The sequence below is a fragment of the Panicum virgatum genome, chromosome 4N, assembly GCF_016808335.1.
Source record: "Panicum virgatum strain AP13 chromosome 4N, P.virgatum_v5, whole genome shotgun sequence".
In the NCBI taxonomy this organism is placed as follows: Eukaryota; Viridiplantae; Streptophyta; class Magnoliopsida; order Poales; family Poaceae; genus Panicum; species Panicum virgatum.
In genome coordinates, this window is record NC_053148.1 from 1,419,052 (window position 1) to 1,441,957 (window position 22,906).

At 46.6% G+C, this 22,906-nt stretch overlaps 5 protein-coding genes across 5 annotated transcripts; 4 read left to right on the forward strand and 1 right to left on the reverse strand.

Annotated features, from left to right (window-relative positions):
• Positions 1 to 994: 994 nt before the first annotated feature.
• Positions 995 to 1,812, forward strand: LOC120668895 (the record flags this gene model as incomplete). The annotated part of the gene is made up of 1 exon (XM_039948699.1): positions 995 to 1,812. A coding segment is annotated over one exon (636 nt), but the record flags the coding sequence as incomplete, so codon positions are not given.
• A 5,915-nt stretch (positions 1,813 to 7,727) lies between these two features.
• Positions 7,728 to 8,462, forward strand: LOC120670942. The gene is made up of 2 exons (XM_039951135.1): positions 7,728 to 7,892; positions 8,057 to 8,462. Exons 1-2 carry the CDS (start codon positions 7,742 to 7,744, stop codon positions 8,353 to 8,355), a joined length of 450 nt encoding a protein of 149 aa, XP_039807069.1. The 5' UTR covers positions 7,728 to 7,741; the 3' UTR covers positions 8,356 to 8,462.
• A 30-nt stretch (positions 8,463 to 8,492) lies between these two features.
• On the forward strand, positions 8,493 to 9,654 carry LOC120670941 (aspartyl protease family protein At5g10770-like). Its single transcript, XM_039951133.1, has one exon. The coding sequence runs from the start codon at positions 8,507 to 8,509 to the stop codon at positions 9,473 to 9,475; it is 969 nt and encodes a 322-aa protein (XP_039807067.1). The 5' UTR covers positions 8,493 to 8,506; the 3' UTR covers positions 9,476 to 9,654.
• A 7,346-nt stretch (positions 9,655 to 17,000) lies between these two features.
• On the forward strand, positions 17,001 to 18,226 carry LOC120670367 (major latex allergen Hev b 5-like). The gene is made up of 2 exons (XM_039950447.1): positions 17,001 to 17,582; positions 17,684 to 18,226. The coding sequence occupies exons 1-2, from the start codon at positions 17,493 to 17,495 to the stop codon at positions 18,005 to 18,007; spliced, it is 414 nt and encodes a 137-aa protein (XP_039806381.1). The 5' UTR covers positions 17,001 to 17,492; the 3' UTR covers positions 18,008 to 18,226.
• Positions 18,227 to 20,822: 2,596 nt separating this feature from the next.
• Positions 20,823 to 21,866, reverse strand: LOC120669965 (U1 small nuclear ribonucleoprotein C-like). The gene is made up of 4 exons (XM_039949902.1): positions 21,593 to 21,866; positions 21,422 to 21,529; positions 21,240 to 21,347; positions 20,823 to 21,168 (listed from the first exon to the last, which is right to left on the reverse strand). The coding sequence occupies exons 1-4, from the start codon at positions 21,795 to 21,797 to the stop codon at positions 20,960 to 20,962; spliced, it is 630 nt and encodes a 209-aa protein (XP_039805836.1). The 5' UTR covers positions 21,798 to 21,866; the 3' UTR covers positions 20,823 to 20,959.
• Between the last annotated feature and the right edge of the window lie 1,040 nt (positions 21,867 to 22,906).

Below are 22,906 nucleotides of genomic sequence, written 5' to 3' on the forward strand. Positions count from 1 at the left end.
CATGAGAAGAAACAGCATCATCTATAGCATTAGCTATTTCAAAATTAAGGACAGGCTGCTTGTTCTCATCGAAATTTACCTCAAACTGTGAAGCATCGAAACCGGCATCCGTCGTGACCTTCCCTTGTCGGTCGATGGAGAAGTGTGAGATGTACTGCTTCATGGCTTCTTCCTCCAGCTTCTGGATCTCCTTCTCCTTCTCCTCTCTGATCTTCTTCTGGATGTCATCAAGAGCCTTCTGTTGTTCGGCCGAAAGTTGCTGAACAGTCGGCCTTTGGATGTTGGCGGCATCAACATCGCTAGGTTTAGGAATTTTACCGGCCATGGCAGCCGATTGATTCTTTCCCCAGCGGAGTCGCCAAAAAGTATGTTGACGCCTTTCAGGATCAACACACGAACACACTCGAACGTGCGGCGCGAAGAGGTAGCTCGCTGCAGCGCCTCCTGCGTAGACCGGTCAGACCGGTCCCTTGGAGCGGTCAGACCGGTCGCCGCCGGCAGAATAGTGACGAAGCCTACGAACGTTAGCTCGGGAAGACCCGTCGGGGCAGGCGCACGTAGGGTTGTTCTAGGGTCGGCAGGCCACCTAGAACGCCCTCAATCGACGTAGAGACGACGGAGGAACAGCAAATAGTAGATTGGAAAAGCTAGGGTAAGAGAAAAGTAAAAAGATAAAAGTTGTATTGATTTGATCGATTGGATGCCCTAATCGGCCGTGACCCTTTATATTTATAGGGTGGGGTGGACTTATCCCGCAAGAAATCCTATTACAGATCTAAATTTACAAAGAGTTCTAGTTGTACTCGGATTCCAGGTAGACCGGTCTGACCGGTCAGACCCACCGGTCGGTGTTGCCAGACCGGCTACATGGTCCAGACCGGTCAGACCGCTCAAAAGCACCGATCAGACCGGTCTGTTCGACCAGTGCCAATTTTAGTCATCAACACTGACCGACCAACTCCAGGTAGCTAAATCAGTGGCGTCATAGGCATGACAGCCGACGAGGACGGCGACGGCGGAGACGCGGTGGCTGGACGCGGTACGGTACACGGTGGCCGCCGTGGTGACCGTGCTCATCGTCACCGTCATCGTCGTCGCCATCAAGGTGGTACTCCGGCCTGAATCGCTGCGCCTCTCCGTCGTCGGGGGCTTCGTGTCCTCGACTCCGCGGCCGGGAGCCACCGCCGCCGTGGAGTTGAACGTCAAGCTCCAGGCTGAAAACCCTAGCGGCCGCGCCCGCATATACTTCCTCAACATCACCGCTTACCTCTTCGACAACAAGACGCTGGCGGCGTCCACGGCCGATCCGGAGCAAGACTGCATCATCAACTTCGGCAGGCCCGACTTCGCCGTGGCGCAGCAGATGGCGGTGTTCTTTGTGATGAGCGTGCTGGGGGAGAACGAGACTACTATCATGGACCCCAACTACTTCGGCATGCTGTACACGAAGCGCCGCACCATCAGCGACGTAGTGATGCGAGTGGATGGCCGCCTGGTGACGGAGGTGAGGTCCGGGGCCAACACGACAAGTCATCTGGCGACCTACTACTGTTGGCCGCTCGTCGTCGGCGAAGATGAGGCCAGGAGCGGGATGGATGTGCCTTGCACGGAGAATCAATCTGATGGATGATTCTCAAGGTCGAGTTTATTCAAGGAACAAAATTGTTTGTGTGTGTGTGTGTGTTTTGTTTCGAAGTAGTAGAAGTGTGGAACTAGTAGCTAGATTGGAGTATTGGATTTGGCGGTGGTCTGCCTTGACGGATCTCATCCATCATCCCATGCGTGTATGTTTTGTATTTCCTGGTATGTTCTCCTTGATGAGGACATTAATTAACTGATTACGCTTGCTTAAAAAACTAAAACTGTATAATACTACTTGTGGTAAAAAAAATGACGGTCATTGAAATATAAATCTCACCACTAATTTTCACTATGGGAAACTGACAATAATCAAAGTTAGATTAATATCAACTAATCCAACTATCTATGCTTCTGGATGGGCTAACTATTCTAAGCCTCCCTTTGGAACAAAAGAGGAAAATAGGGATTTGAAAAGATTCAAATCATCCTATAAGAAAAAATTGTATGTTCCTGTTTACAATGGAGTGCACCGGTTAAAGACAACAAAAACATGCCTTCCCCCTCCCTGCGATCCCTAAAAGGCATCGGGTGCTCATAACCTAAGAGGTGGAGGGGTGAATTAGGCATTAAAATCCATAACCTATGACTCCAACTATATTGCACAAAATTTAAACTAGAATATACTATCTAGATGTGCAATTAAAATTCAACTAGCGTAAAATACTCATCTCAAAAGAGTATTACAACCTATAGCCAACCCTATCAAGATACTACACTAAGAAGGTAAAGTCATACACATCATAGACTCGTTGACTTGGTCAACACTAACGTCAACAGACCCAATCAGCCCTGATGACATTATGCTGACGCCATGATGATGATGTCAGCATAACACGTGGCGCGCCTAGGAGCTTCCACGTGGTTGGCTGTGTGTTTTTCTTTCTCGATAATCAGTTATTAATTTCATAAATTGATTTAACCATAGAAAATTCATAATAAACTAACCAAACCTTAGAAAATTATGGAACCAGTTTTATAATTCTTTTAAAATCATGATCTACTGTTAGAGTAGGTTTTGATGTAATCTGGATCTTATTTGAACATTTTTGTGCATTTTTGCACTTTGCCCCCTATATTTATACGTAATTATGAATAGGTCCCTGTGAGGAGGAGCAGACCGATGTCCTGGACGGCCAGAAGACCCTGGAGACCCAAGAAGACTACAAAGAGCCACCAGGTTCATGCCCATATATGACTTAAATACCTATTAGACATTGTTTTCTAGTTATGCTATTGCTTTACTTTCCTATTATGATGAGATGAACCTGCATAGCCTACTTGTTTACCTGAACTCCTTCAACTCCCATATTTATCTTGATTATATGAGATGCTTTGGCTATTGCTTTGCATGTGTATGTGTGGGATTTTGTGATATAGTCTTGGCGTGAGTGGAGACACACTTTTGAGGAGTAGGTGATTAGGGCTTTCAGCGGAGGCGAGCAGATTAACCTGATCCTTGGATTAGGAGCTGGGAGTGTGTGTTGGGCACACCCTACAGAGTGCTTGTTGCGAGTACATTCTTTTGGATGATATTTAGGACACTTGTGGGGTTTGGTTGACCGTACCTGTAATGGGTGCCATCGACGGACCACTGCGGTGGAACGCCTTGCGACGAAGAAGCTTGCCTCAGCAACATAAGGCCGAGATAGTGAACCTAGAGAAGGAACTACGATAAATGTGCATGCCACTTATAAATGTGCACGCCACTTATCCCTGTTCGGGCAAGGGTTCCCGCTATTCCTAGTTGTGTGGTACTAGGATCGTAGGAGTAATGTGTTAGAAGAGGGTATGCCGCTCATGCCCATGAGGGATCCGAGGTGCACCGGACCTGGTTGGGGTTTCCGACCATAGTCTTCGAGACTCTCAAAACTAGTTGGCTAGGTTAGAGATTCACAGTCCTAGGCCATTCGTTGCGGCAAATGACCCAACTCCGAAAAAGCAAAATGGTGCCGTATTAGCTAAATAGTCTTGGTTGTGGGTTGCGTCTCGAGGCGGTGGCAACTGTCTTGCAGCCCGAGTGGTTACATGTGTATAAGCTTTGTAGAGTTAAAATTATACATATAGCCGCGTCCTCGGTCATGGACATCTCTTGATTTTGATTTACTTTCATAGAGTAGTGTTACTTACCTTCTGTTGACACCAGATTTTAACACGTGTCAAGGAAGAGTGTTGCAATGGAGAAAAGGTTCTGCTTAAGCATGAACGATGGATTTGGCAGGGTGGTCGTACGTTGCCGATGGAAATCCTGTTGACCGAAGAAAGGCGGAGCTGACCAGATATTTTGGCTTCGGTTTGGCAGGAGATATTTTATTTTTAGAAGTAGTTTTTATTTTTGAGTTAGAATCATGTTTTGCGGTGATCGGCTAGGATTGTGTTAGCGTGGGGTATAAATATGAGCCCCTGGTCATTGTAGAAGATTGATACACATCCAACAAACATAAATTTACTCTTTTCGCAATTTACTTTTCCATCGGCGGCTTCGCCATCCTTTTTTTTTTGCGAGTTCTTTCAAGCTAATCAATGACGCCTCACATTTGAGCGACTTGGTTTGCTGGTAGGTCTTCATTTACCGAGTAAATCTGAGCTTTAGCTTCCGGGCGCATCGCTGTGGCTTCGTTCAGATCTATTCAAAAGTTATCGAATTTATCTAAGCTTTGATCTCGGGTGCAACGCTGTTTTCTCGTTTGGATCTATTCACAATTTACCCAGCTTAGCAACTTGTTTAATCAGCTGTAAGCTCTCTGTTTATCACGATAAATCTTGTAAAGCTGATTAGATCGGTTGTAAGATCAGCTTTGCTAAGATCCATACATTCGTGGGTTTGCGCATTGTTATCCGGCACGTGTCGGTTTTAGATCTAGCCGTCTAGTTGCATACCGGTATCGGCAGCTCCTTGCCGATTCCTCTCAGATCGCTTTTAATACACGCTTTTAATCGGTGGACCTAGGATACCAAGACGGACCGTGACAAGGAGTTGGGTGATGGAACTTGCTGCTTGCATAGGGAAACCCTAGCCTTATCCTTTGGCAACTTTATATCTTTGCATTCACTTAAAGCTTGCATATGGATGGTGACGTGAACATATACTGTCCTTGGGGATAGTTTGGTAAATGCAGGATCTGACCCAGTGCTCAACCCCAACGATGAAGAAAGGAATCAGTTGTGGCCCGTGCTATTCTCGAGTTTTTCTGCAGAGGAGAGATACCAAAATGAAGGATGCCCAGAAGCTTAGCTACTGCTTCTATTTTTTGTTTGTTTCTCTTTAGCCCAAGGGGCTTGTATCAGAATTCGATTTACAAATCCTCTAGATTTATATAATAATTAAACTCATATTTGACTTTAACATGATGCATGACTGGATTTATATAATAATTAAACTCATATTTGACTTTAACATGATGCATGACTGTGATATGTAATTGAAATAATTTCTGTATGTGATAGCCACTGGACTATCACGACGATATAGGGAGTCGAGAGTTCTTCTTTCAAAAACCCTATTCATTTCAGATAGCTCTAGAGAGAGTGAAGAGCAAGATGTAGCTACCTTGTGTGTTGCTTCTAGAGTGAACCAAATTTGTCTTCACGGTGCCAGTCCCTTGGAGTCTTGGAGACTCACAAGCAAGTCTTTCGACCCTCCAGCTTGATGTGAAGTAGCGTCGACGACATTGTGCAGAGAACATGGAGACCCTCATCCTTCATGGTGGAGAAGCTTTTTAGTGGAAAGGATCAAGGTGACAGGGGAATTTCCTTTCACGGTCGCCTCTGCCGCATGCGCATAGAGCCGGCCTTGCGTCTCAGTAACCAACATCACCCTGATTATTTCTGCAGACGGCTCCTATTACTGAGCCACATCTATACTATAAAGGATGAAAGAATTGAAACCCTTTCTCACCAAGATTAGGCCCACCTTACTCCTCACAGAGGCCCTACTTATCAGCGCGGGAGGTTTGACAGGAGATGTGAAGACCCATGGTTTTGACATTTCTAAAATGTTTTTGCCAAAATGTCAATACTTTTTACACCAAACATTTTTGTTTACCCATCTTTGTATCCACTTATTACTTTCCTTGTGTAATCTTAGCATGCATATTATTTTTTTCTAAAATTTCTCTATTTACTTTTTTATTCACTTAGAATTGATTAATTACTTTTCTTATGTAACCTTAGCATGTATATTATTTTTTCCTAAAATTTCTCTATTTACTTTTTTTATTCACTTAGAATTGATTAATTACTTTCCTTGTGTAATCTTAGCATGCACATTACTTTCCTTGCAGATCGATGCCCAGAGCCTGCACATCGATGATTGAGTACGTCCAGCACATCAGTATGGCCGATGATGATGATGCTTGGATCCACAGGTAAGTCGCACCACTGGACAGTGGGGTTTGTAGTCGACTTAGGAGGAGACATGGTGAATCGAAAAAGCTAATGATTTTCTGGAGAGGGAAGAATGGCAGGGGTGTGGAATTTTTCATGCACCTCTCTAAATATACACATGACTTTGCACGGTAGGGATGTAATCACATGATGCTTTCCTATAGAAGAAGATTATATAAATCACTATATATTGAATCAAATTATGTAGCTTTGCATTAAAGATATTTACATTTTGGATACTATTATAGATGGAAATCAATCGTGTATTCTCTGATCAAAGGAAATAAATATTGTATGATTATATATATGGCATAGATGTGAAATAAAAAAGGCATGTCTCGTGGGACAAACTATCAGACTTGCTTTTTGTTGCACCCAAATCTAATTCCTAAATTGCTGCTCCTATTATTTGGTAATTAGTATCAATCAGTTAATCAATCAATTAGTCAATCAGCCTCTGCACCTCCACCGCCGCCTCCTCCACCCCGCCCCTTCGGCCGCCGCCGCGCGGCTCGCGCCTCCCACTCCTGCTCCTGTCCCCATCTCCCGCCACTCCCCTACCCCTTCCTTCCCATTTTTTCCGTATCTCGCCGGTGCATGGGGGAAGGCGACGGGAGCCATCCTCGGGTTCCTCCTCGCCGTCTCCGAAGTAGACGCCCGCCGCGCAACGCCTCCTGCTCCACGTCCTCAAACACACAGAGGGTCCCCACTCCGGGAAAGAGCACCACGGCCTCCCTCCTCTGCTCGCGGCCATGGGAGGCACGCGTGGTGTGAAGGCCAATGGCGGTGGTGCCAGCGCAAGCACCGCAGCTATTCCAGGGCCCATCGTCGGAGTTGTGGCTGTCGTGGAGGTGGGAAGGGTAGCCGCCCTAGGCCGGCTGCTGGGCTGCGGCGGCGCAACGCCGTCTCCACTGACGTCATCGTAGAAGCAGCATCAAGACCACGACTCGGAGTCTAGACTTGATGACGGTGAGAGCAGCGGACCAGCACGCTGGCCCACGAATCCAAGGTTTTTTCATTGAATTTCTTCTTCTTTTACTGATTCGTTTTGATTATGTTCTGATTTAATCTCTTGTTCTTTCTTTTGTTGTCCGTAATTTGTTCTGGTGACTCGCCATGGTTTATCCAATTGCATAATCCATCGAGGATAGTGAACGTGGCTAGCGGCGGCGCTTGATTTCGGTCCAGGTTTATCGGCTCCCAATCTTTTCTCCATTTGATCCATCGCTCGATTTAGGTCTTTATAAATATAAAATTTTTATTAGGGTTTAATTTTTAAAACACGTGACTGTGGTACGTGCATCTCCACTAGTAAGAAATAAAGATCAAAAGATTAATCCATTATTGCTGGATGCAATTATTCGTATAGGATTGACTGTCGTTTAGGATATTGTATTCAAGACTGCAACATTGTAAAAATATTATTAATAGTATATGGCTACTAAGCACATCAGTTTTTTTTATAAAAAAAAAATCCTGTGTGGTATCATTAATAATATGTATTATACTACTATATATCTAAGCTACCAACTGTACCAGGTGGTATCTTGAACTGTGTGTGGCCTTGCTTCAGATCTTCCTATGCTCATTGCCTATATATACCCAGGAACCACATGTGAGGATGTTGCAGCATGATCGAGTCCCATATATATAAATCCTGTCCTACGTAGTTTTCAGATAGAGAACAAGATCTATATTGCTTGACACCGAGAGCCATATGGTGGTCGTTTCTTCTTTGGCACTGCTACTTGTGCTCTTGTCCTGTTCTTCTTCTCCAACTGTCCGTGCAGCAGCAGCTGATGAACACGAGTACACACTCGTGGCGATCAGCTCGCTGAAACCGAAAGCTTCCCGCTCCGGACACAGGGGTACGCTTCCATGCATGCATATAGACAGTTGGATCTGTTTTCTCTTGAATGGCCTAGTCAGGTTTTCGTTGGGGGGAAAAATGTCCCAATCTCTTTTACCAAAAATGCACAATAATGCTGAAACGAGAATAATCCCTAATAAATATAATGGTGTTGGCGTGCAGTGTCTCCACCCCAGAACCGCACGTGGGCGCCGCTGAGCCTCTCGCATGGCTCCTGTTCACCGTCGTCGTCGTCAGGCCGCCGCCGCGGCGCTAAGCCGTCCATGGCCGAGCTGCTCCGGCAGGACCGGCTCCGCGTGGAGGACATCCAGATGAGGCTATCTGACGATGCCGACGAGAAGAAGGTTAAGAAGCATAAGGCGCGAAGCAGCACGACCGACTTGAACATGCCTATGAACCAGCAGCCCGCCATAAGTCCCAACTGGGGCACACAAGGGAGATCCACGGTAGGAAACCAATAATCCAACCGAATTCGATTCAATTATTCGACCATTTTCGATCAGTTGATTTGGCCACCACATTTCGATCCCTAACTGATAACAAACCGGGACCAGCAGCAAGGCTCCCCGCTGAGCGTTGATGAGCCGATGGCCGCCAGCCGGGGCATGCCGCATGCCAGGAGTGGCCCAGACGGTGGTGGTGGACACCGGCAGCGACGTGCCGTGGGTGCAGTGCCACCCGCAGACGGACACCTTCTACGACCCCACCAGGTCGCCCACCTACGCCGCCTTCTCCTGCAGCTCCGCCGCGTGCCGGCGGCTCGGCCCCTACTCCAACGGCTGCATCAACAACCAGTGCCAGTACCGCGTCACCTACCCCGACGGCTCGTCGACGCTGGGCACCTACAGCTCCGACGTGCTGACCTTCAGCCCCACCAGCGCCGTCAGCAGCTTCCAGTTCGGGTGCAGCCAGGCCGAGCAGGGCGTCGGCTTCGACGGCCGGAGCTTCGGGACCATGGGGCTCGGCGGCGGCCCGGAGTCGCTGGTGTCCCAGACCGCGGCCACCCACGGGAACGCCTTCTCGTACCGCGTCCCGCCGACGGCGAGCGACTCCGGCTTCTTCGTCCTCGGCGCGCCGCCGCCGGGCAGCCGCGGCGCGTTCGTGGCGACGCCCTTGCTCCGGAACCCGCGGGTGCCCACGTTCTACCGCGTGCTCCTCGGGGACATCGCCGTCGGCGGGCGGCGGCTGGGCGTGCCCGCGGCGGCGCTCGCCGCCGGCTTGGTGGTGGACTCGCGCACGGTGATCACCCGGCTGCCGCCGACGGCGTACCAGGCGCTGCGCGCGGCGTTCCGGAGCAGGATGGGCATGTACCGCCCGGCGCCGCCCAGGGGCAACCTGGACACCTGCTACGACTTCACCGGCGTCTTCGTCGTGCGGATCCCGAGGGTGGCGCTGGTGTTCGACCGCAACGCCGTCGTGGAGCTGGACCCCGCCGGGATCCTCTTCAACGACTGCCTCGCCTTCGCGCCCACCAGCGGCGACGGCCTGCCGGGCGTCATCGGCAACGTGCAGCAGAGGACCATCGAGGTGCTCTACGACGTCGGCGGCGGGGACGTGGGGTTCCGCCGGGGCGCGTGCTGAGCGGCCCCCGACGAGCTACCGCAGGCTGCCGGCCGGACGTACGGCTACGTACCTTGTCCTGCTAAACCTCAGCTATATCTACTACTGCAATTCGGCATTTCATAAGTATTCGTAGTTTGTACTGCTACTATTACTACTTTGTTGACCAACAAATAAATCCACCATCTGCTTCATTTGTAATCTGGCTATATATATGCCCAGCTAAGCACATAAACTTGTAATAAGATGTTTAGTCAGATTTGTTGGTCATCATGTCCAACTGCAAGGGTAGCTAGGGGCGGATCCAGTAGTAGGTCTAGAGGGGGCTCGAGCCCCTGCCACCGCTGGAAGTTCCATAGCTCCCCTACAAATTTGAGGAGAAAGGAAGGAAGAGAAAGTGGGAGGAGGAAGAAAAGCAGAAGAGCTCCTCTGGGCTCAATTCTTCATCCACCATTGTGCAAGAGCGAATGTGTAGCATTCCATTAAAAATATATAACTTGCTCGTTTAGTAATCCCAGCCAGCAGAGGAGCTAGCCAGAGGCCCCGGACAATGACATATAACTGTAAACCTCAGGAGAAGCTGATAATGGCGGCCTTAAGCCTAAAAAAACCTCTCCCGGTCTCCCCTAAACCCAGTCTTCACTGCCGGCCTCACCGAATAAGCAAGTCAAGGCATGAATCAGCCGCGTCTTTTTTTATTTTTATATTTTTCAAAAAAAAATTTACAGAAATATATTTTCGATTTCAAAATTTACAGTTTTATACCCCTTCCGCCCGGCAAGGGGGCGGCAGGGGGCTGCCGCCCGGGGACTTATATGTAAATAAAAATAATTTTTATTTACGCGGAGGCCCTTGGCGGGAGCCTGCCGCCCCCTTGCTGGGCGGCAGGCCCCCTGCCGCCCCTCCACTGGGCGGTAGGGGGGCCTGCCGCATGGCGGGGGGCGGCAGGCTCCCCTGCACTGTATAAAAGGCTTCTCTCCCCCCTCCCCCTCATTTGCTTCCCACGACATCCAGAGAGGGGGAGGGAGAGAGGAGGGGTGAGGGGGGGGAGTTGTAACGGCGAAGCCCTACCGGATATTGGATCCGAACCGCAGGTAATAAATATTTCTCAACTTTCTCAATCTAAATTTTTTGTATGTTTAATTCTATAATTAGTGTATGCAGCAGTAATGATATTTTAGTGATTCAGGTAATGTTTTTAATATAAATTAGCTAGAATTAAGATTAGTTTTTAGAAAAACCAAGTAGGTTTACCAACCAATTTTGTGGTATTGATTAGTTGTTTAATACGAGAAAAATTTTTGAAAAATAGTCAGAAATTGTAGAAAATACTAGAAAAGTTTATGAAATTTTAGAAAATGTTAGGAAAATATATTTATAAAAATGTATTTACAAAAATTGTAGGAAATTCTAGAAAATGCTAGAAAAGTTTATGAAAATTTCAGATAAATTGTAGAAAATGCAGAAAAATTGTAGAAAATGTTAAATATATATATATAAATCAATTCTAGAAAATGCAAAAAACTTATATTTTTTTGTGTTAGGTATGGCCGAAGATACGCCAGCTCTACTTGACGGAGTCATAGACTCGTCACACCGGTCCTTCCTTTCAGTGGTTCAACGCATGAAACTTAACGTGCTGCGTCCACGTCCACCAGCGGAGTTTATTCCTGTTGACCCACGATGGGTGCCCAGATGATATGTCGTCGGATTATGTTTCTAATAATACGTTTCGTACATAATGTACTTAACTTTGATCGTTCTATTTTTTAGGTTGAGTGAGGCTGTTCTTCTTACTATAGGTCGTCTTGCTAAGAGTGGTTCAGTAAAGCTGGACAGGTCCCTACTGACGGCTCTGGTTGATAGATGGAGACCTGAGACACACACCTTCCACCTACCTTGTGGGGAGATGACACCGACCCTACAGGACGTTGCGATACTGCTGGGTCTTCCTATCAGTGGGGATGCCGTAGGGCCTCGCGTTGTTCCGCCTACGTGGTTGGACGATTTATAAGAGCGTTTTACAAATATTGACATCGCGATTGATGTAGAGGAGCACCCAAAAGCGACAGGGCCTGCCAAGTCATGGATCTTGCAGTTCCAGGTACATACCTTGTTTTGTTACAATTAATGTTAGAGTTTTGATTTTGACTAGTGCAGTTATGGTTTTATTTTATAATTGATCTCGTACTCATAAATGTTCATCTTTCCTATGTAGCCCGACAATTTGGCACTTGATGCTGATGAGGATATCGTCACTCGATCCCTTGAGGCATACCTGTTGTGGTTGTTTGGATACATAATGTTCAACAACTCACACGGGGCCTATGTGGATAGAGTGCTTGTGCCTTACGCACAGGAGATCGTAGAGGCAGCTGTGGAGGAAATGCCTCAATACAGTTGGGGTTCAGCGGTACTTGCAGCCATGTACCGTGGCCTCTGCAAGGCATCGGTGTAAAATAAGCACAATGCAATTCTTACAGTATGTCCGATTCTGCTACAGCTTTGGTCGTACGAGAGGATAGCAATTGGTCGCCCGCTTGTCGACCACTCACCGTATGAGCTGGATATGTACGGTGACACCGAGGACGATAGGCCCACCATGGGGACTCTCTGGTACGCTCGTCAGGTACGAAACTGACTGCTACTCGTACTATTCTGTTGGCAATTATGTTGCTTTGTTTGACCCTCTTTATATTTCTTATTGGTACATATTATTATTAATTTTGTGCAGAAGAGTTGGGCCCACGTACAGTCTCGTCGGGCCTATCCTGAATTTGTGGCTGAGTTTGATCGGTTGACACCTGAAGAAGTCGTGTGGGAGCCCTACTCTGAGTTGGCTATAAACACTCGTGCACCGATCGGGATATCTTCGGTTTGCTTTCAGGATCAGGCCTTTTGGATGACAACTACAGCGTTGGTGTACGACGTTTACATTGAGGCTCACTGCCCGGACAGAGTCAGGAGACAGTTCGGTCAAAGGCAGTTGTATCCTGTGCCGTCAGCATTGGATCGGGTCGAACGCCATGACCACAGGTAACAATTCATATGTCTTTTCAGTGACTATGCATTGTATAGTTAACCAATCATATTTGACTAAATTGTTTTCAATATTTAGTTTGTCGAGGACTGGTCAACCCTTCTCCAACATGTGGGTCACAAGGGTGCAGCCTTGGGTCGATGGCTGGGACCAGGCAGAGGATAACGTGGCGCTTGCGACCCCTGCACACACAGAGGCTTCGTACAGGGTGTACCTGAGCTGGTACCAGCCTCAGACTCGTTGCCGCTTGATATATGCTGACATGCAACCATAGCTGCATGTTGCGACACCACAGGATGGCTACGCACGACATAGAGATGAGGCATTAGCTGGGGCGGTGAGTCAAAGTTATCATCGCTTTTCAAATACTTTGGATTGCAGTGTTAATGTCTTTCAGTTTGAAATGTGCAGGTTGATGGACGTAGATGCCAGGGCGAATTTGATGAGGATTCGAGAGGGATCTATGATGGATAGGAATGAGCAAGAGTCGGCCTGGACCCGAGTTTCACAAAGAGCTCATTCCATGCTTGAAGCCTTTGGTAGCCGGACATCGTATGAGGACTCGTACGGTTCGTCTCAAGCCTCAACCTTGTTTCCTTGTGGTCCCACATAGCAGCAGCCTTCCCAAGCACCTTATTGGTCTCAGCAGCATTATCCAGGTACGTGAGGATACTTACTAACTTCCTACTTTGAAGCCAACAATTAATTTTCAGTCCATACAGGTGATGCACACGCACCTTATCAACCTCACGGAGGGACTCAGTTTAGTACCATGGCACCAGCTGCAGGAATATCATTTCAACCAACACAGGCACCACTACGACCTTTTGGTAAACTTATAGTCCATATCTTAATTTCAATTAATTGTGGTATGAAGTCTAATTCCTTTTGTATTTACATATAGAATTACAACAGTTATATGATGCGGGACCTTCTTCGTATTACCCTACGCCGACCGCAGAAGGAACGCAAGGTAAATACCTAATCCGTAACCCGAATTTATCATGTTCTTCTTATTTCTATGGATATTTTAAATAATTTGAACGGTTTACAGGATCGCACCACCAGTTTCCTGATATGGGTCATTCTTCGTATCCACTACCAACAGGTACGTATGATGAATATGTACCCAAATATATGACTTATAAGATGATGATTAAGATATCTTAATTGCTACTGTATAGGGCCCACACAGGATACCTTTGAGGAGAACTTCGAAGATTGGACTCGGTTATTTTCTACACATAACCAGCAGGCCGATCCTACCTTCCAGACACCTGTGGCCACTGGACGTCTAGGTAGAGACGTAGGGCCTCCAGAGCGACACACCTACTCTACAGACCACGTCCACGCTCAGCGTAAAAGAGGTCGACATGGCTGGGGTGGCCGGGGTGGTTAGGAGGTGCTTCTAGCTATTTCTGTATTTTTGTTATGGACATGTCGTCATGTTATACTTATTTCGTTCTCATGCATCACCTATTTCATTCTCATTTGCGTATGTGTATGAATTACTAACTTATACTTTTCATATTCATGTACTTTACTAATGATTTTTATTTGTATCCAAAATATCTAAAACCACATCTAATAGCTCACTGCTGCAATTTTGCAGGGAGGGGGAGCCTGCCGCCCCCCTGCCGGGCGGCAGGCCCCCTACCGCCCAGTGGAGGGGCGGCAGGGGGCCTGCCGCCCGACATGGGGGCTGCAGGCTCCCGCCAAGGACCTCCGCGCAAATAAAAATTATTTTTATTTACATATAAATCCGTGCCGCCCCCTGCCGGGCGGCAGGGGTATAAAACTGTAAATTTTGAAATCGAAAATATATTTCTGTAAAAAAATTTTAAAAAAAATGTAAAAATAAAAAAGACGCTGAATCAGCCAGCGGGCTGTTAGCCTGTTACAGCCGAACCAGCCAAGCCACAGAGTTGCATGACTTATTGCTGCGCGCCAGCCCCCGACGGGCCTGGGCTAGCCCACTAAGACTCCATTATTACTCCCATCAGAGGCCCAAACAATTTTATTTATATACAATAAATTTCTATGGCACCAGCCAAGCCGCGTGAATCTTTAGCACAAACTTTTATCCATTTATTGATTAGGGAATTTTTGATTGATCTCGTGCTGTTACATCAAGATGATACAATTGAACTAAGATCCCCGGTCGAAGAAGACGCACACAGCCAAAACAGAAAGAAAATAAACTTTTAATCTTAGCTCTCCGTCCTAAATTATTAGTCATTTTAGCGTTTTCAGATACATAGATTTTGTTATACACACCTAGACATATGTTATATCTAGATGCATAGCAAAGTCTATGCACCCGAAAAAGCTAAAATAACTAATAATTTGGGACGAATGGAGTATATGGATGGAAGTTTATTAACAAAAAAGTTTTCTTGAAATGTATGGCTAGTATATCTATAGATCGGATGTGTACTAATAACATTCATGGTTTAATTTGTTAGAGGCTAAATAGTTGTACATACGACTTGCTTATTTATCTTGGAAGAAAGTACATCGTGCTGCAAGAGTGTTGATGCTTGAGGGTTGAGGCCAAGCTTCTAATTAATAACCGCCTCTGCATTTGGGGCAACTAATTTCAACCTCGTTTGCTTGGGTGTTCTCTTTTCTTTTTGAAAGCGGTGTTCTCTTTATATTTTGGAAGAAGTCTACATAATCCCTTCAACTATTAGATCTAGACTAATTAACCCCCCAAACTAAAAAATCGGTTATTCTACCCCCGGAACTTTCTAAAACCGACCAAATAACTCCTCAAAGCGGTTTTGGAGGGTGGTTTTATCTTTTCTTTTTTTATTTCAGCTGAATTTTTGAAAAATCATAACAAATCACAGAAAATTTGAAAAACAAATTTTGTTGGACTCTACATGAGTAGATCTACATAGTGAATATATAATATGGCATGCTTTAGTACAAATTTTTTGGTGTAAATTTAGATCTATATTTTTTATAATTAATGGAAATAATTCATATTTGCAATTTCCATTTTTCAATTGTGGTAAAATTTAATGGTGGACTAACTATTATATGCTTAAACTCTAGTAAAAACTTCATACTCATTGGATCATGTATATCTTTTTTATAAATTTATTTATGTTCATGCTGGTTAAATTTACGTCGGTCTATGTATCTAGATTCCTTCTTGGGTTTTTGGAATGAAAAGGTGGAAAGGAACAATGGTGAGTCGATCACGACATTAAATGGCGTGGCATCATGCGTACATAGGGAGTTGAGGCCGAAGCGGCCCATGAAGAATTAGCGGCCCAACAAATTTTAATAGCCCTTTTGTGATGGGACAGCGCGCACAGGACTACTCTTTGCCGAGTAGGCCCCAGCCAGCGTGATTGAGAGAAGACTTTTTTTTGGAGTGACACAACAACCGAGTGAAATCATATTTGCATCACTCAATTTTTAGGCCAATAATATGTTACCACGTAGGCATTGGACAGCTGCCAAAAATTGAGTGAGGAGGAGCCAAAAATCGCTCTATTTTCACAATCAAACACTGAACACTGGTGGTGGTGGGGGTGGGATACACTAAGAAAATTGTGCCTTCGTAAACCAAAAAAAATACAAGATGCCAGCAGCTAATTGACGTCCGTCATCAAGATATAATTGCTTATGCTGCTGGAAAAGAAATCATGGCAGCATACGAAAAATATGAAAATAACAAAAAAAATAAAGTATGACTTGATCCTACAAAACAGTACAAATTCTTTCATTAATTTAATCGGACCCCAAAGAAATCAAACAATGCAAAGGAAAAATAAAAAAATGAAGATGCAATATATCAAAAGAAATAAATGAAAGATTGAAATATATTGCATGCTCATCGGCTCATCGCAGAGCCCCCCACATATAAGAACATTTGCAAAGAGCCAAACAAATCCCTCGCCAAAAAGCTAAGGGCACAAAGCAGACAACATAACCATGGTGGGGACGGGTGCTAACCTCAGTTAAGCGAGCGGATGTCACTAAGAAGTTTGTCCGCTGGTGTTCGGCGTCAGTACGTACACCTGCGAGGAAGAGAGCGATGGGAAAAAAAAACACGGCAAAAGCAAATATATTGTCTGGATAAAAAACAGCACATGCATGGAACGAGAAAAATTTCTAGTTTTATTGGATCCAAAAATTAAAGAACAGTTACTTGGGCTTGTAGCCCCCACACAGAAAAACTGGCAAACAACGCTTGCCATGTGGGCTTTGCGTGCTGTCTCCATGGGGTTGATAAAAAAGGAAGACGTACGACGTTCCACACATAAAATTCGAGGGATGACGCAAAACAGTTTTTACTAGGAATTTCGTTTTTATTTTGTTTGTGGGGCCCTGCATGGGCATTAAAACATAAGGGTTATATAGGCCGTACGGCCCGGTAAAAAATACACGGCAGCCCGAGTGAAAGATAGACGTGCACGGTGGGCTGACCTCCCACAGCGCCACGTATATCTGTCGTCATGCAGGCCGTTGATAGATCTCAAAAAGCACAAAGGGAGGGAAGATACAAGTCCATTCTGTATCCAAATAATGTCTGTGCTTCATCATGGGCGAGCGAGTGCAAAATTGGGCACCATATCAACATTACCCAATTCATTCATGTATGTGCATTTCTACGCATCAACTATGGGATGACTCCACAGAAAAATATTATTTTTAGTTTTATTTTCATACTGTATATATCTAATTATTAAATATTTAACTAAAGTAGTAGGAGGAAACAAGAATCACAAGCTTTCTTGCACTATTTATAGAACCACAAGCTGAGCTTTTCCACCATGCATGCATGGCTTCTAAATCATCTCCCAACCATTCATAACTCGGCACTCTAAATTTAACCCGCCCGCAGCACAACCACAAAAGCTTCTTATAAATACGGACCGTCTCCCCCGTTACCAAATCACCTCCACATTCACCACCTCCTCTCCTCCACCACTATCCAATAACCCCCGGCCGCCGTCGCCGCCACAGCAGCCGGGGGCAGCCATGGGCGCCTGCGCAACCAAGCCCAAGACGCTTGAGGGCAAGGCCCCCGCCGAGGCCAAGGTTGCTCCCGAGACCACCGTCCCCACCGAGGTGATGATGCATCCATTAGGGAACTTTAATTTGTCTTTTATTTCTCCTGATGATGAACAACTGAACTGAATGTGTGAACGAACAATGTGGTACGTGTACAGGAGGTTGCGGCGCCTGATGAACAGGTAGTCGAGAAGGTGGAGGAGGAGGCCAAGGAGGAGCCGGCGGCGCCCGCAGAGCTGCCTGCCCCCGCCGAGCCCGATCAGCAGAAGGCTGAGGCAGTTCCGGAGGCGATCGCCGAGCCCGAGCATGAGGAAGAGGAGCTAGTCTTGGAGAAGACGATCGTCGAGGAGGAGAAGCCTGCTTCAGCCCCTGCCCCTGTGGAGGAGAAGGCCGCCACTGTCGCCGAGGTGGCGGAGGAGCCCACGGAGGTGAAGACGAAGGACGCCGAGGAGGAGGAGAAGGAGAAGCCGGCGCAGAGCTGATCGATCGACGACCGCGTCCATGTCGACTGGCTCCTGCCTGTGATCAATGTGCATGCCGTGAGCGTGCGCCTTGAAATCTCTAGAGTTGGCTCATCATATGTATAGCTCGGGAGAGGGATCCGATCCACTCTGTAACAACCTTTGATGTCTCCCAGTTTTTTCCTCCACGGCGTTCTGATAAACGACATTATTGGGCTTATCGAACATCTTGGTCTCTAATCGCTTTCCTTCGACTGTTCCTCGATCGATTAGTTTATTCACGCATGCATCCATATATATGCTCAAATCTTCCCCTAGTTTGAACGCATGCATGTTCGAATTACTAGTAGTTTCATTCATGCTCTGAAACAATGCACAGGCCAATGTGATGGAGAATCAAGATTGATCCAGCCGTAGTTTTAAATTTTAATTCAGATATAGTTTCAAGTTCAATGGAAGTTAAAGCAGGCAAGGCTGGAGAAAGACGAACCGTTGTGAATTTGTGATCCGGCCGTGGGGCTCCTAGTGATGCGCCCGGTCGGCGTTCGTGTTCGTGCCCTCTCGCGTCTGCCACGACGAGTCCTCCACGGGCAGTGCATGGCCAGGCCGCCGGCCGTCGTTCGGCGAGCGGAGCGGCGATTGAGGACAGACAGAGACAAGGTCGATGAGACGAGAGAAATGACGAACCGGGCCGATTCCTGAGCCGCGGAGGCCGAACAGCCGAGGGGGACTACTCGTTTCTTGCGGTTTTTTTATTTTTTTTATTTTTTATTTCTGTTTTTTACAAAAATATATTTTCGATTTGGAAATTTACAGAAATATACCCCGGCCGCCCCGCTGCCGGGCGGCCGGGACATGGCCGCCCAGCTGCCGGGCGGCAGGGGCTTACCTGCAAAAAAAAGACGAAAAAAATTGCAGACAGGTCTCTAGGGACCGGTCGCCGGCAGCCTGCTTTTTTTTTTCAATTTAGCCCTTTTCGCGAAATAATTTCACATATGTGCCTTTTTTGTAACTTTTCGCAGAAATAGACCCTAGGGGTCGGCGTTGTAATATGTGGGGCCGAGATAACACGTCTTGGCGCCACAGATCACGGCGCCGAGGTGCCACGCACGCACAAGCAATCTAGTAAATCTTCGAACTTGCATTTAATATTTTCGGACATTTTCAGGAGACTAGAATACTGTGAACCACACATCAAATATAACGGTAAGAATTAAGAACTAAAAACTGCATTACACAATATAAACCATATGAATTACATCATAATACAACGTTAATGAAACACACATCAGACATGCAGTGGCATGGCAGAACCCGTTGCAACTACGGTAAACAGATTCTGAACTAAGCTAGCATGCCTTAGGTAATTTAGAAAAACACAACAAACACAACGATGCAGCATGTGACTAGCACTAGGTAGTCCTAGTAGCCGTACCCCCACGTAGCAAACTGCGTTGAGCCTTCTCCGCAGTATCCACTCATTGCAGGTGGTGCAAGCGGTGGTGCCGGAGGGGCAGGGCCCTTCTTCTTTTGACAAGGGCAGTTGCAGTAAGGAATAGTGCATGGTTCATCCAGTGAAGCGGCAGCATTGCTGGTATCATCATCTTCGTCGTCTTTGTTACCCTCGCTCAATTCCTCGTAATGGTTTACCTTGCATTCCAGATCAAAGATCTTTATCTGGAGGTACTCAATGAACTCCTAAACTGAATCAATTGGTGCAGGATCGATCCACCTGGTAAAACCACAGTTTTCTGGAGCATCTGAAGACTGCAAAATAAATTTCATGTAAGGTATCTCAACGAAGATAAAGAAATAAAACAACCGAGTATTACCCATACGTGTGGGCATTTGAAGAAACGCCGACCGCCATCCATCCCGTCGGTGCACATCTGCACTAAGCAGTCCTCACCATGTCTGCATTTTGGCCACGGTTCTCTACGGTTATCGTATTGTCGTAGATGAGTTTCATTGGTAAATTCACTCTTGTGCTGTGGCGGAAACTCAAACACTGGTTCTGGAAAGTAATCAGGTCCAAGAGGCCCCTCCCATATTATGGGGTCTCCCATTCTTCCCCCTTTTCCTTTCCCAAAACCGTAGTAATTCTTCCCGCTAGACCCACCTCCAGACATTGGGTATACAATGAGCTTTGTTGTTTGAGTGCTGCTGGGAGTTCACAAACTTCGGAGTATTTATAGGCGCACAAAAGTCTGATACCCGGAGTGTGCAGTGTAAATGGACCTGAAAAGCCTACATGACAACACAGTGAAGAGGCTAGCTGACCGAACACTGAAAAATCTAGATTCAATTATCGAACTGACTACTCGATGCATCTCTATGCATGCAGAGCATCTAAGTGCATGCAGACTCACAGCACTGCATCGCTGCCGCTCGGTCGATCGTGCCTAGATGCCGCCTTCCCCACTACACGCCACAGACCTTCGTTGTAGAATGACAGTTCCGTCGTCCTCGCCCGAGAGACTGCTTTGAATGTGAGCTGGTGTGGTTGCCGTGTTGTCACATCTTTTTGAAATGGTGAAAGGGCACTACTATTGGGCTGTCGCCTTTTGTCACGTTTGTCTGGGCAAACAATGCGACATATGGGAAACCCGTGATCGCCGTGCTGAGCAGTGGCAACCTGTGATCTCGTACTCGCAGCTAGATACACTATAGTCCCTATTTTGAGCTATACGAGCGTGTCACGAAGTTTACTCTGTATGCGGTAGTCGTTGTCATCGTCGGCGGGATCTCGGCCGCTAACTCCTCCCGCAACTAACTTGTCCTTCATTAAATCACGGAAAAAATTCGCAAGAGCTTCCCTTATTTCACGAATATTATGGAACCCACAAACATAACAAGTTCACATCAATAATATATATAGAAATAAATGACAAGTAAACTACCACAATCAAAAACAACCATAATCCGAACAGTCGAAACAGTCCATAATGCCGCCGGAGAAACAAGTGCAAACAACTAACCACCCCTACCATTCCGACCTCTCTTACATTGTGCGTGTGCATGATCTGTAGGGTAGCTATGACGTTCCGGTGGCCCTACGTTTCTGGCAGGATGGCGTAACTGAGCCAGAGGTGTATGCAAGCTGGGATCATCGTCCTGGGCAGCCGTAGCAAACAACCGTGTAAACTCGTCCAAGGAGGCCGCGGCGTTGTCTTCAGACCACCCTACAGATCACAAAAAAAATTAAGCAACATTCAAAAGGTGAATGCAATTCCATACAAATTATTGTACGTACCCTGTGTTGGAGGAGGTGGTGGTGGATAGGAAGAAGCTCCTTCATATCCTCCTGGTGACGGCATAGGGTGATACGAAGACGGCCCCGCTTCGGTGAACTGTTGTGATCCTGAGTATAAATAATAACGTATGAGCCTTCGACCATAAAATATAAGCAAAGAAAATTATGCATCACATATTTACCTAAAGTCCCTCCAGCATGTGGCATAGAGGTAAACTGGGTTCCATGAAATGGAGCCCCTTGCGAGGCACCTGGCCCTCCATAGGGCTGAGAACCGGGGTACCCGTACCCTGTGTGGAGTCGTATTTAAATAATGCATATAAACATACGGATCGGTAAATATCACACCATACCTTCTGCCTGTCGGTGGTATAAGGGAGGCTGCTGCCATGCGGGACCACAAGGAACCGACGTCGACGCTTGCGACGATCCGTAGGAATCCTCGTACTCCGTCCGCGTACCAAAGGTCTGAAGCATACCTCGGGCTCTATCACGTTGAGTGGTCCAGGCCTCGAGTTGTGCCGGCACGCTCATCGTAGACCCGCCATGAATCCTCATTACATTTAGTGAGCAATCTAATTCAAGCAGCCTACATGCCTCGAACTGCAACCAAAAAAACTTAGTATACAAATATTAAAAGATCGAAAATGCCGTAAATATTTACTCACCGCCCCAGCTAATGCATCATCCCTGTGTCGTGCATAGCGATCCTGCGAAGTCGCAACATGCGGCTGTGGATGCATGTTAACATACATCAAACGGCAACGAGTCTTCGGTTTGTACCAGGTCAGGTACGCCCGAAACGAAGGCTCAGTGTGTGGACCGGTATTCTCAGCCAACTGCTCGTCTGCATCATCCCACACAGCCACCCATGGTTGTAATCTAGTGACCCACATTATCGAGAAAGGATGTCCAGCCCTTGATAAACTGCACGTTAAATAGAAATTAGTTTCACGTTATTAGTACATGGGTGCTCATACATTTTTGTTACCTATGATCGTGGCACTGAACACGATCCAACGCTGAAGACACAGGGAAAGACTGGCGTCGACCGAACTGCCTCATGACTCTATCCGGACAGTGGGCCTCAACTGCAATGTCGTACACCAAAGCTGCAGTAGTCATCCATAGGACCTGGTCCTGTGTGCACACCGAAGATATCCCAAGCGGTGCACGTGCGGCTATAGCCGAAGGACTGTATGGCTCCCACACAATGTCTTCTGGGGTCAATCGATCAAATTCGGCAACAAACTCAGGATAAGACCGCCGGGTCTATACATGTGCCCATGTTTTCTGCAAAAATAAAAATTATGTGTCCATAAGAAAGGTATTGAGGGAACAATGTATGACCATAGTACGCATAGAATATAAATTTTTATCGGGTCCATACATGTCAAGAGTACCAGAGAGTCCCCATGGTGGGTCTGTCGTCCTCCATGTCACCGTACATATCCGGCGTGTACGGTGACTGGTCAATCATGGGACGACCGATAGCAATCCTCTCGTAAGACCAAAGCTGTAGCAGAATTGGGCATCTCGTTAGGACAGCATTCCTATCATTCTGCCGTGATGCCTTGCAGAGTCCATGATATGTGCATGCAAGAGCCGCTGAACCCCAACTATATAAGGGTATGGCATCCTCATCTACATCGGCGATCTCCTGTGCG

What these genes read in the sequence shown, in the direction of transcription:
- LOC120670367 (XM_039950447.1), top strand. Translation starts at nt 17,493, where the DNA reads ATGGGCGCCTGCGCAACCAAGCCCAAGACGCTTGAGGGCAAGGCCCCC. An exon ending in AGACCACCGTCCCCACCGAG is followed by an intron (nt 17,583 to 17,683) that starts GTGATGATGCAT and finishes GTACGTGTACAG; the next exon opens with GAGGTTGCGGCGCCTGATGA.
- LOC120669965 (XM_039949902.1), bottom strand. Translation starts at nt 21,797, where the DNA reads ATGAGGATTCATGGCGGGTCTACGATGAGCGTGCCGGCACAACTCGAG. An exon ending in ATACCACCGACAGGCAGAAG is followed by an intron (nt 21,530 to 21,592) that starts GTATGGTGTGAT and finishes GACTCCACACAG; the next exon opens with GGTACGGGTACCCCGGTTCT. An exon ending in ACATGCTGGAGGGACTTTAG is followed by an intron (nt 21,348 to 21,421) that starts GTAAATATGTGA and finishes ATTTATACTCAG; the next exon opens with GATCACAACAGTTCACCGAA.
- LOC120670942 (XM_039951135.1), top strand. Translation starts at nt 7,742, where the DNA reads ATGGTGGTCGTTTCTTCTTTGGCACTGCTACTTGTGCTCTTGTCCTGT. An exon ending in TTCCCGCTCCGGACACAGGG is followed by an intron (nt 7,893 to 8,056) that starts GTACGCTTCCAT and finishes GTTGGCGTGCAG; the next exon opens with TGTCTCCACCCCAGAACCGC.
- LOC120670941 (XM_039951133.1), top strand. Translation starts at nt 8,507, where the DNA reads ATGCCAGGAGTGGCCCAGACGGTGGTGGTGGACACCGGCAGCGACGTG.